Genomic DNA, 13,944 nt, shown 5'->3' with positions numbered 1-13,944 from the left:
TGTAGGAGAGGGGAAAAAAGACAAACTGTCTGCAAAAGAACCAAAAATTTATTTTGACTTTGTCAGTATACATATTGCATGAGAAAATAATAAACTAAGCAATTGACAAAAAAAATCTCGCAAAATAAGTGAGTAAAGGGGCAAAACGTTTCTAGTGTACCTTAGTAAAAAAAACAAAAAACCTCAAAGATACAAATGTTTTCATAAACATTTGTATTTCTAGCATTCAACATCACATTTATCAGCAAACTAAAATACTATTCTCTTGAAATTTAAGTCAGAACGTTCAAAGGTATAGTTGATACAACATTACTTCACAATTGCTAACATTCAGTAGACAGTTTAACAAGTCTAAACCCTGCTGTCAGCTTTTATTTGAAGTTCATACAAACTCCATAATCTATCAGTGAACAACAGATTACCTGTTTTACAAAACAGAGAAAGAAACACTGATCTCTACTAATGCTGCAAGAAGACTGTCAGCCCCTGCGGCTGTATTAATAACCCGAACAAAAGTGAGTCAAAAAATGCACCACAGAAACAGCATAGCAACTAAGACAATCTGGAGGCTAAATACAGCTGCCATCTTGGAGAGTCCAAAACAATTAGGAGATAGAAAGAATCAAACAAAGGCGATACGCTATACTAATAAAAATCCCGTCCTTGATCACTCTGCCTCTTATTAGCAAAGCAGGGAATACAAAAAAACATTTGCAACTTTATTTGTCTTTTACCCAAAATGGCAAAAGTGTGTCTTTTTGTGCTGCTGGAGAGGCAGCCAGGCCTCCTTACTAAATCCTCACCACATGTAATAGCTACGTGTGGTATCAACAGGAGAGGGCTTTCCCTCTGTGTTGCCATCTTTGTCCTTTTCACCGTCAGCCTCCCACAGGTTGATGAGCGGTGGGTAAAGCTCATTCAGGGGGATGGAGGAGGTCTTAAGCATGTATTTCTTCAAGGAATGGTGGTAGTTTTTTCTCTTCCATCTGCGAGCCATGTAAACACCCACAGTGGCCAGACTAAGGAAGGCCAGCATGGTTGCCATGACAGCCAGAACTGCAGCACTTGGATGTTGGTCTGACAGGTTCAGGGCAAAGGTAGCACCACGCGTTGTCACATTAACGCAAGACTTATGTGTTTGCAGGTGGATGTTGGAGACGGTGAGGCATACTTCATACTCTGTGGCTGGTTGAAGATGTGTGAGGTTGTACTCATGAACATCGACAGGGACGCGTGCTGTGTAGGTGATGTGGGGGTTGTCGATCTTCATGGTGGCTGAGGCCCACTTCAGATTAGAGGACATGACATTTGAATTGACTTTCCAGGAGACCAGGATAGAGTGAGACTCAGTCTGCTTGACATAGATTTTCATCACCTGGGCAGTGTCGAGTAGGGTCCCATTTACCCGGACTGTGGCAACCCGTGTGTCCGCCCCCTCTGTGTTTTGGGCTACACAAGTGTAACGACCAGAATCTTCCACCTGCACATGGGACAACCGCAGGGTCCCCTCACTGCTCAAGTGGTAGCGCTCTGACACAGTATCTATGGTGATTTTGATCCCAAGAGGAGTCACCCAGTAGATCTCAGGCTCTGGCTCAGACATGGCCCTGCAGTCCAGACTGACACTCATGCCCAGCTCGAGGTTCAAGTGGCTGGGGAAAGTGTCATGGGATATCATGGGGATGCACTGCTCTGGTGACTCCAGCAGCCTCAGCTTTCGAACTCGCTGGCCCCTGAGTTCTGGTGGAGATGTGCACAACATGGCCAAGGGCTCCATGAAACGCACTGTGGTCCTGTTGGAACTCATCCACTGAATGACACAGTCACAGCGCAATGGGTTGCTATGCAGACTGATCTCCCGTAGATTAGGTAACACCTCCACAGTGTGCTGGTAAAGGGCAGTGAGGGCGTTATTGTTGAGCATCAGGCTCTCCAGGGAGGGCATGTCCCTAAAGGCCAGCCTGTGGACATAAGACAGCTTAGGATTGTTGGTGGCCTCCAGCTTTGTCAGCTCTGGCAGGTTGTCCAGAGCATAGCGATCAAAAGACACTAATTCCATCATATTGTTGATACCCAACTCCTTCAGATGTGCCATATTCCTGAAATCTCCTTCCTGGATTTTATGAACTGGATTTTTGTTTAAATCCAAGAATTTCAGATTGGGAACTTTCTGAAGGGCCAGTTGTGGGATTCTGACCAGTTTGTTGTCATAGAAGGAAATGCTTTCCAGTTTATCCAAACCCACAAATGCATTTGCTGGAACATCAGTGAGATCCATACCAGCCAGAACCAGACTTCTCAGGCTTCCTAGAGGCTTAAAGTTCATATCTAGAAGGCCAAAGACCGGATTCTCTCCAATCATGAGGATCTCCAGATTTGGTGTTTCTTTAAACCAGCGACTATCTATGACATGGAGTTTATTGGAGTTAAGGTGAAGGCGCAACAGGCTTCGCAGGCCTGCAAATGCCCGAGGGGAGATGGAGCTTATGTGGTTGTGGTTGATGTAGAGCTCCTGGAGGTTGGATAGGTTTCCCAGGCAGTGGTCTGGCAGCTGGCTTATCTGGTTCTCCTCTAGATGCAGGGTGGTAAGGTGGTTCATGTTTGTGAGACCAACAGCTTCCACAGTGCTAAAGTTGTTCTGGGATAGGTCCAACTCTGTCAAGTTGAACAGTGCCTCTAGCTCTCCACTGGTACGAGAGATGGTGTTACTTTGCAGTAGCAACACCTGGGTGTCTGTGGAAAGGTTGGTAGGGATGTGTGTCAGCCTCAGGTCATTGCAGTCCACTGTAGTTGCCTCTTTGTAGGTCGACTGGGGGGTGAACCAAGGGCGGATCTCACATACACACAAATGAGGACATTCTTTGCCATGTACTGGCAACAGAAAGGAAAGAAACAACCCCATGCACAGCCAGATTAGAGGAGTCCAGGGCAGAGAGCTGAGCGCCATGATGTCTGCTCTCTCTGCTCACACAAAGCTTAGATGAGAGGCAGTCTCTTGCAGAAAGGCCTGGAGGAGGGAAGGTTCATGAGCATTAGTCTCCTTTGGTGTAAATTGGGTGCAATTGGCACTATTTTATAAGTGGTGATTTCTAATCCAGATGAAAATATTTGAAGGAAGGCCCAAGGGACATCTGGTCTTCACCACTGCTGATGGGTTTTTTTTTCTGTTCTCTGGGTTTAAATCTAAAAAAAAACATAAAACAGGTTGATTATTAAAGCATACAACATACAAAATTAGCTCTTTGCAAACATGCAGTGAAGAAGTTAAACTGAAAAACAACTGAAACAAATGAGGAAGATGGCAATTTTCCACAGTGCCACCCCATAGACATTTAGGGGACTAAGTTGACATGTCTAACAGGGCAGAATAAATCTGTCAAATTTTTCTCATTGCCCTGTCATGTAGACATTCATTCCTACCTTTTAATGAGCTCCTACACAGACAGACACAGTTTGAAAATAGAGAAAAGGTTACTTCTGGATTTTGAAAATCTGTTTCTAACACTAGCACCAAAAACTGCTTCAGTACTATATGTTAAACAGGCTCATGGGTGGAAATGACTCTGTGGCTTTATAGCAAAGATACTGACCTTCTGTAACAGCTGTTAACAGTAAGGTTTTGTGAGCGTGGATTCAATCAATTATATGTAAAAAAACAAAATAAAAGTTTGCAAAAACTTGGCAACCATTTTAATGTGGAGTCTCAAGCCATCACCAGACATCTATTTTGACAGATCTGTACTTTATATTAAAGAGAAAACTGTAATTTCATTGTTCAGTTACCAAAAACTGCTATTTACCCTAGCATACAAATGATTTAGCAGATATATGTGTGATGGAATAACCTTATCTAAGATTATTAAGTTGATATTAGCTCTGTTTCTCTGATGTGAGGCGTATCTGTCTCTTTAGACATTACAAACATGTTTTACTCTTTGGGCAGGATAGATTATCTGCATACCAGCCTGCTATCAGTGATCCTCTTGAATGTGTGTGTGGGGTAGGCACAGCCGGCTGCTCTGGCTGTGAGCCCATTACACAACAGGCTTAATATACTGGGAGCTATTCACTGCAATTCACTCATTATGATACATGCCCATGGAAAGCAGACATACACATGTGAAGTCTATGCACTTTTGAACTGCCAGCACAGTGCTGTATGCACACCGTCCTTATTGAGGTTTGGTTAAACCAGAACAAGTGAAGAGAGACTGGAGTTAATGGCACTTAGAAACATCTCTAGGCATGACAACATGTCAACAAAACCAATTGGGATGAACAATCATCAATTTCTTTAAACAAATCCAAAATGTATGTTTTCTACAGTTTCTACTGTATTGTATTAGCAAAAGAGAAAGACATTCTTGGCTTCCTCTCACTCATGAAAACTAAATGCCACTGCGTCTCAGCATCTAGTCTGACTCACACTCATAACAATTCACATCTATCCTCATAAGCAGACTGAGAGTGAGTGTGTTTGTGTGTATGTGTGTGTGAGAGAGAGAGAGTGTGTGAGAGTGTGCAAAACAAACACAATTTTGGATGTATTTTGTTTCACATTAAAACTGACAAATTTCTCCAATATTAACATAAAACAGATAGTGTTTTCTCGTCTGTTCACGTGCTGTCTGTTCATGCCCCTTCCACCAGTTTTTTCCTCAACATTTGCATGTTTAATATCAAAGCAGCTCAATAAATAGAGAACAAAACAGATGGAATTCAACCACAACAACATATGAAGCAGAAAATACTTTTAGCTATCAGGGTACATCCATGTTTGTTTCTCTTTTATTAAAACCCACATGGTGCCTGGCATCAGGTGGCCTGTCTCTGCAATGACCCGGTCACACTCCAACTGATCTGATTCCCTCAGTGTGATTGAAATGTGGCAGCAGGGACCTGCACCTTCTCTTGGCTAGTATCTGACTGAGAGTAACTGAATGAATATGTAGCACATGCTTCTGCCTTGAATCATCCATCAATTAGTTTCTCAAATAATCCTTTCATATGTCTTTCAATTTGCTTGTAAATACACTGTGTCCTGGTATAGAGAAATTTACTTGGCAATACATTTGTCTTTCTATTGTGTTTTTCACTGCTTGGGTATGAAATTGGAGGAGACAGGCAGAGTAATCACCGCTTTCATGCTGAGGCCATAAAACGCAGACACCTGGCACCAGGTTTCTGGCAGCCCGGCAGCACCATGGGGGTCTGCATCCGTTCCCACCTATCTCTCACTGTGTGTATGTGTTGACCTTATTGACCTAAGGAGGCTCTGCTGAGCACATATGCTCATTTTCACTGATAACCAGCTTCATAATCACTGTAGTACACAATGTTTTACTTACAAGCTGCCCAGTCTTACAACTGTACTGTTACCTATTGTTGGCCACAGATCAGTTTCACTGTGTTGTCTGTAATTAAACTTCCTTAAGCCTTACTTAAAGTTTTACCACATAGCCAAAGATATGATCCCTCACTGGCTTTCCACCTGTGAAAGACATAAAGATTTCCTGGCCCCTACTAGTCAAGAAATTCAAGTTGGCATATAGCCTGCAGCTCTAACCTCTTAGCCTCTGTTGCTCTGCTACACTGTGTGTGGAATAAGAAACCAAAACCTAGACCTACATCTCATAAAGTTAACTTAGTGCAGCAAATAGCTTTCATTTAGATGTAACTGTTTTTGACATACCACATGTCCACATGTTTGGACCTTTACAGTCATTTAGCCATCTACCATCTATCTATTTTCTACCTGAGTCAACACACTCTTTCCAATGTTCCTGTATCTAGTAACTTAAAATTCCCTGTAACTTTCTACCTTTTACATAACGTGATAAAGTAAATTAAAAAAATCTTTACTTGCATGTGTGTGCAGGGGCTTTAAAAATAGATGAATGCCAATATAAGAACAAAGAAAATTTTTCTTTTTACCTAAAACGACCCTGATTTGGAAAACTCTCCACAAACCACTTCTTTTTCAACACTGTACAAATACTGTTGATTCCCTTATGTGCATTTCTTTTCAGGATGAATATGATATGTGCATTGTGAGGTGAAATAGCAAAGTTTATTCTATTACCATTCTGTGTGACTGTCCTGGCTATGCCTCTTGTCTCATAACATGACAAGAACACCAATAGAGGAGAACTGAGATCCCAGAGGATCGTTTCCCTGACAGAGTGAGGTCTATTATAGCATCATGCTGTACAGATTGACTTTGGTGGGACAACACCTTTGTGAACTCTTGTTCTCTGGGATGTGACAGAGATTAAGTCTGAGAATAATTCTCTTGCTGCCATAGCAAGACTGGACCCATGGTGTCCCATTACCTGTATCCTGAAAATCTATTGCTAATCTCTTGGCTGGTGCAGCAGATAGTAAATACACCGACTATATAACATTATGAATATAGTTAGATGCAGGCATATGTACTCTATCTACATCATACACATCTCCACAAAATACACATTCAGTTTCCCCATATTTTGACTTACACACTACAATACACATGCATAGACAGACCACTGGAAGGAAGCACAAAAATCCCTCAACAGCTTGGCATTATCCAACTGACTGTCTAAATTGAAGCCTCCAGTATGAGGGATTTACTCTCTTTGCTCAATCAATCCTTATGAAGTTTTAATCTTAGCCTACATTACACATATAAAACACATGTATAACTGTATATCCACAGTCACTGATATTTTCACTTCCAATAAAACTCCATTGGTCCTGAGCACCAAAAAAAGAAAGCAAGATGTAATTGTGGGACATAATGAGATGTGTCTGCTTCATGCCAAGGACTCATAAATACATTTATAAAACAAGATCTCTGGACAATACAGGGACCGATAGAGATAATCAGAGACACTAAAGAAACACAGGCCTGCATTCAGATATTCAGATGCAATGCAAGTATTAGTGTGCAGGCAGCAGTCACTGTTCTCAGCTGAAGATGTAAGAAAGCATCCTTGTTTTATGGACAGGACTTATATTGATCAAGAGCACATCTCAACATTTAAATTCAAACAGGTTTTGAAGCCATTTTGGTTTCTTTGATTTCCCACCGTTTACGAATTTAGATGTAATGCTACTGACACTACACTTTGCCATGTGCCTCTGGTGCAGCCAAGAGGAACCTCACTTGATAGCACACTGCATCATTTTTCATAGGAGGCTATGCTTCCCCCCTCTGTTTGTGAGGCCCTTTTCACTGGGTTGAAAATGTAAGCAGTGTTTCTGAATCAGCAGCCGCACAACAGGCTCACAGACATGCCGTCCCCATAGCAACGGCTATGCCACCAGCATGTCTGTTTCATAACCAAATGAGAAGACATGAGAAGACAGCTATTAGTTCCATCAGGCAGCTGAAGGAATATGCCAGTGAGAAGTGCCACCAATATAAGAAGGTGATTACAATATAAAACCACATAAAATAACACAGCATGTTTGTATGATATCGTTGCACTTATTCTATGCACCATAACACATGTAAACAAATGTCTGAGTATTTTTCCAAATTATATATACATATATATATATGTGTGTGTGTGTGTGTGTGTGTGTGTGTGTGTGTGTATATATAATATATTTCCAGATTTCTACAGTAAAGCTATCAGGTTCAATCCAAAGCTATCATGTGGTGCTGGAAAGCTGAGTAGTGAGTAGTGCTGCCTGATGTCCTCACTGCGCTGGCCGGCCTGAGAGACATCCTATTCCTGCTCTATTAGTATGCAAGAGTCTCACTTCACATCACACAAGGCTTTGGTGCAGCTGCTGATGGCAGAGGTGTAGAGCTGAGGAGGAGAACGATGCATGTCCACTCAGTCAGAAAGAAGAGGGAAAGTAAAGAGGGAGAGGATGAGAGCTCTGCTTCAATTGGAAGGTCACAGGAGGAAACTATTGAACTGAAAAAACGCAACAGGGCTGAAGGTACAATGAGAAGATCCAATACTATGTGTGGAATTAAAGAAAAGTATCCTGCATAGTGTAACAATGTTTCTTCAGACTCCATTAAGGTTCAAAAGTCACAGTGTGTCAAATTGTCTCTGTATTTCTATTTACTGCAAATCCATACAGTAGCTTTATTTCCCTGCGGATTTCAGATGGATCTTGACACAATTTTTCTTCTCTGGCTTTCTTTTTTTTTCTCTCTTCTTTTTGCCCTCATCCTCCCTTTCTATTTCATCTCTCCTTGCAGTTGCAGTGTCGGTGAAAAGCCAATATGCTGTCATCAGAGCATCGATCAATCATACTGACTGTGCCAAAGTCTCTCATCTCAGGGGAATCCCTATTTGAAACAATGTTGAGGTCAAGGAAGCTTAACTTGCGTGGTTCAAATTGACCACAAAGCCAAAGAGAACATGTAAATAAAAATAGACTTTTAAAAAAAAGACTTCAACATTATTGTTTATGCAATTGTATTATTGTTAAACGGTAATTCTGTATTTTATTTGAAGTTCCCTTTTTCAAGTGGTATACAGAGCTTAACATCAAAAGCACTAAGTCTCTTACACCATATCTAGATAGAAATGGTGGCAAAATGATCTAAAAAAAAATTGTTATTGTATTGCTGATTAAAACAAAGGAAGACAAAACAGCTGACTCAGTTCTAACATCTTGACAAAACCTCTCAATGGCCCATCGTGTTTCCATGTTCCCCTTGAGATCACACTGACAAAGAGAGAAGGTCAAGCTGTTGTACTCTGGTCTCCCCTCCACTGCTGTGGGAACCCCAGCACCAGCACATGCTACAGGGTTAGGCACTAGTGCCCACAATGGCTCCTACCCAAACACACACAGACACACCAAGATGTGTCTTTGTTTCGCCAGGCTTTCACACTTCCCATTACTAGCTGAGGAGATGCGTCACTATGTATTGTGAAGATTGGGGGAAGGTCTTACAGCCCCCTAAACTCTCTTATCAATGGCTCATTGGGTGACATCTGGGTCTCCTTTTATTGTTAAGACAAAGTAAACTACACAAAGTTGTGTGGTTGAGGTTGCCAGAAAACATGATAAGGGTGCAAATCATAAATTACAATGCAGAATGTTTCTCTTATCTCAATTAAAAATGATGTATTGATTAACTCAACTGTTATTCAGATATTAGTGTGTTCTTTGTTGTGTTAGTGATCTCAGTAACAGGTGCCGCTATACTGCAGCAGCTCAAACAACAGAGCCCTCTTGACAAAGGTGACCCTAACAATGCAGAGTCCCTGTGCTTTCTCAAACTTCTGAGTAGAAACACTTTATTGTCTGTCTTTCTCCCCCGTGTCTGCATTTCAGACATCTGCCAATTTCCGGACCCTTGCAATGTCCATGCAAATAGGTCTGATGGAGTACATGAGCCCATAGCTCCTACTCAGCTGTTTCAGCTGCACTCTGCACTGGCGAGTGATACTGCAGTTTGTTTAAATGTTCCACTACATTGTCAATTGAACCCTGTGTCAGAGTGCAGTTGAATGTCAGAGACTACAGGTTTAATAATTAGCCTGATATTCAGCTTGATAATGCAAAAGTTTAAAAAAAACAACAACAACAAAACAACATGCATACAACTAAACATAGCAACTTAACACTGCTGATTTGGTCCCTGCTTTCTTTGTTTCCTTCCCTCTGATGTCTGATCACTTCATATTTATCAATAGTCTAGACTTAAGAAAGGCTCTTAAGAATCATATATATAGGTAGACTGCAGAGCAGTGTCCTTGCAAATCTAACTCTGCTATAATGCATTTATTGATAAGGTTGACCCAGTGCACACATTGCAGATAATTGCTGAGCAGACATTGATAAATATGGTACATTTTTTAGGATCTGCTTTCTGTCTAACTATAATCTTTTGTTTGTTGACGTTACAGCATACAAACATTATCTTTCCTCTTTGCGGTAGTAACACACGCTGCACGAGGACCCTCAGCGTGGAAAACGCGTTATTGTTTAATTTCATCTTTGTTGATCCGTTCATTTCTTAAAACAGACAAATGATGACTTCATCTATCAGAGTTTATCATTCTAGACGGGAATATTTTTTCCATTTCTATCGAACAAAAAACAAGAAATTAATTTGTGACAGTCAATATAGGAATCACATTTTTGGACATGCATAAAATAAACACATTGCTCTCACCTATGAAGCGCTGTATCTTCCGTACGCAAGAAGACTGCTGCAGGCTACTATGTGTATCTGACCCCCTGCAGCATCCGCAGCTGATACGCGAGGGGTGCAGAGTATGTTTTAGAATATAAATGATCAGCTTTATGAAGATGAATCTTATCTGTGGGAAAACACCACCTCGGTTGTAAAAATCTGCTCTGATTCCCCGCCGCTGGAGACACGGTAGTATTTCAGGAGTGGAAACGCTGCAGCGCGCAGCTTCCAGTGACGAGCAGCTGCCTGGTGCAGGTCAGCTGGACTGAGACGCGTCTGACACCGACAGCGGTGCCCGTACTGGCAGCCTCACCATCTGTTCTGTCATTGCCACCATGGGAACACAAGTCCCACCCTACCGGCTACGAGCTGCGAAGTGCGAATAATGTGGAGGTGATGGAGCCGCTGGAGGAACCAATGGCATCCGACCTCACTGATGAGATCTTATTGTTTGAATGTTTTGATGCCTGTTTTCATCACCACTCTTAAAATCAACATAAGCTTAGTTCATTCATGATCACTCAGGAAAGGCTCGTTTTAGAAGGATATCAAAAGACTTTTGGGGGTCATGCACGCAGGGTTGATAGACATTTTATGACTTTCTGATTAATAATTCATTATAATTATGGGATGAAATGGACTTTAAAGTGGATATTATGAGTCTCTCTCTCCCAACACACACACACACACACACACACACACACACACACACGCACACACACACACACACTAGCACACAAGAATATGTTGAAAGAAAGATTCAATGTCTTTTCCCTTAGAACTGTCACTTGTTTATATTCTTCCTCCCGCCTTCCTCTCTGTGGGGAGCAGTAAAATGACAACTTTCATCACTTGCTGTTTGAGCTGCAGCTTTGGGAGCTGCCTGGCTGGTTCTTCATCCGTACTGTAGCTACAGAGGAAGACAAGAAGTGTCTCAGGCAGGTGTCATGTGCAGGTTTTGACTTAATTTAGGATTTCAGTAATAGTTACAAATGCAGAGATCTTACTGTCTGCATTTTTTAATCTTAAATTTAGCATGCTTCCAGGACATACAGTGGCAAGGGGGGTCACTAAATCGTTTGCAAAGTGTAAAAGTATGTGAATAATGTGCTATGGCCCTCACAGTCATCCAACTAAACACGTGGGAGATTTTTTCACCACCATCACTATCATTGGAAAATGACAGCCACCTGGCAGACACCAAAACAGCTATAAAAAACAAAACAAGCATGTTGGAGCTTATGGGTTTTACTTATTATAAAGTGGAGTAAACCCAGGTTTATGTATTTGGCCCAAAGGTTTCTTCAACACATACAGCTGAATACTAAAATGTTCAGCAAAACTAGCAATACAATTTGGTGTTAAACCTGATTCAGCTTCAAGCAATGCAGTGTAATGAGTGATAAATGTCCTTTTCTTATGATTTACCATAAATCAGTATACTGTATCCTGCACAACTTCCTTCATACATGTCAGGGACAAACATTCCCTCTGAAGATGACATGAGACTTCTTCCTTGTGACATCATTTGGGATTTTTGTAATTGCCTTATATGATTGAGCCCCTTTACTGCAACAATCAGTCTCATCTAATTGAGTGTTAGATGAGATGATGGATACCAGTCTGTCTGTACAATTAAAATGAAACCAAAGTCAGGAGATTTTTAACTTAGCTTAGCACAACGACAGTGGGAACAGTTCACCTGGCTCTATCTGGTAACAAAAAGATATCTGCCTAGCAGCACCCTTTAAAGCTCACTAATTAACAAGTTATATTTTGTTTATTTAATAAGTATAACATCAGCATGTTGTTGTTATTCCCAGTGGTTATGTGCCAGACTATTTCTTGGCTGCAAGCAGTGACTTCATGAAATCTCAGCTACCAGCCGCCCCCATTTCCAGTTTTTGTGATAAACTAAGTTAACCAACTTCATATTTATCCTATAGAAATGAGAGTGTGATTGATCTGCTCATCTAACTCTTGGTGAGACACCAAATAATATTTGGTAATATAACATATTTCCCAAGTTGTCAAACTATTCCTTTAACACATAAGGCACACGCTTGGACACCTTCAGCCTAGTCTGGTAAGCACAGGGTTTCGTAGTACATCTCTGACGTTATGATAACTCATGCTAAAGTATTCAACCTCATTTTTTGGATGATTAGGCCCTCTGAAACCGATCTGAAAAGTGTTTTTGGATATTTTATTACTGTTGAATTCAGGATGAGAGAGAGAGAGAGAGAGAGAGAGAGAGAGAGAGAGAGAGAGAGAGAGAGAGAGAGAGAGAGAGAGAGAGAGAGAGAGAGAGAGAGAGAGAGAGAGAAAGAATTTTACAATTTTACCCAATGGTGAAATATTCTTAATTTTGCAGAGAGCAAACTGGAACTTGTTCAAGGGCCTGTCTGGTGTCCAAAAAGTGCACTTTGGGAACCATTTGTGTCGTTGTAACACCACAATCAACTGAAAGTTAATTCAGCAGTCACCCTATGCATTAGTTGCAACCAGCAAATTATAATTTCCCACCATTAACCTGCAGTGCTTGTGGTGTTGTTGCCATGGTAACAACTCCCTCCCAGGAAAGGCGTTGCAGCATATCCACCGGTTTATTAGATCTCTGATCACACAGCTCACTCCACATGGCCATCTGGGAAAACCAGTCACACAGAAGCGTATGCCCCCTGTTTTACCTTTCACAAGTCTTCTCATCATTTTGCTGCATTACACTCTGAAAGACAACGTGTTGTTTTTTCTTGTCATAGATGGGGAGAATGTAAAATGAGGAGTGTTAAGTTGAGGAGTGATGAGTGATGAGATGTATGTTGCAATAAGATAAAGTGGAATCTGGGAAGTATAGGCACAGATGCCACAATACACATATGCCTTGACTGAAAGTTAACTTTATGACTATAATAATATACTTCCATCTTGACCTGAAGCATTTGTCTGAGCTACAGTTTATTTCCAATATGTTAAATAATGTCTTTTAGATCACAAGAGGACAAATAGTTTACTTGTAAAATAAATGTGGTAATTTGTGTCATTTAAATAAAAATTAAATCTGTTCTTAACTGACATTAATATCAACATCTTGATGCTGCATTCAGCTTCACTGGAGCAGATGCCTGTCTCTCAACATTTAGTTTATTTCCTACCTTGTTGTGACATAATGTAACTATCACACCCTCCCTGGTACCATCACCACCTTCTGCCAGGCCTGAACAAACACAGCTGACAAATTTCAAATGTTGTTTCACACACACGCATGCACACACTCGCGCACGCACATGTACCTGTACATGAAAAACACTGTCACTCTCTTGAGAAAAGAGGCCACTTCAATTTTAGTAGAATTTCATTTTCCTTAACCTAATACTGAAGTGATTGCTGTTTGGCATGGTCCAAATCTCTCCACCTTCATCTGCAGGATGATAGGTGAAACAAATAAGCAGCAGACAGGGGCTGGACACAATATGATGCAATCCAATACAACAGCACCACAAACTACAGCTGCACAAATCCCCTCTGAGTTGAGTCGGCACATCTTGTCCTCAGCACAAATTGAACATTATAAGCTTCACAGAGGTTGAATTTATTGCAGGGCTGTTATATTGGATTGCAGCAGATTGTACAGGTGGTGCTTTTATTGTTTCCTTTATAGCTTTTACCTGGCTTAATATGGTAGATTTATATCATTCCATTATCATATCATGATACCCTAATAATTTACACATTTAATTATTTCCATAATGTGTCTTCTTTAAGTAATGAGGTGTACTGTGGATGTG

General features: G+C 41.0%; 1 protein-coding gene across 1 annotated transcript; it reads right to left on the bottom strand.

Moving 5' to 3' along the window:
- Nucleotides 1-799: 799 nt before the first annotated feature.
- On the bottom strand, nt 800-2,947 carry LOC133978073 (leucine-rich repeat neuronal protein 1-like). Its single transcript, XM_062416417.1, has one exon. The coding sequence runs from the start codon at nt 2,945-2,947 to the stop codon at nt 800-802; it is 2,148 nt and encodes a 715-aa protein (XP_062272401.1).
- Between the last annotated feature and the right edge of the window lie 10,997 nt (nt 2,948-13,944).

The sequence above is a fragment of the Scomber scombrus genome, chromosome 3 (assembly GCF_963691925.1).
Source record: "Scomber scombrus chromosome 3, fScoSco1.1, whole genome shotgun sequence".
NCBI lineage: Eukaryota > Metazoa > Chordata > Actinopteri > Scombriformes > Scombridae > Scomber > Scomber scombrus.
This window is presented reverse-complemented; position numbering and strand designations above follow the sequence as displayed.

Bases quoted from the DNA above. Each gene is read 5' to 3' on its own strand.
- LOC133978073 (XM_062416417.1), bottom strand. From the start codon at position 2,947: ATGGCGCTCAGCTCTCTGCCCTGGACTCCTCTAATCTGGCTGTGCATG.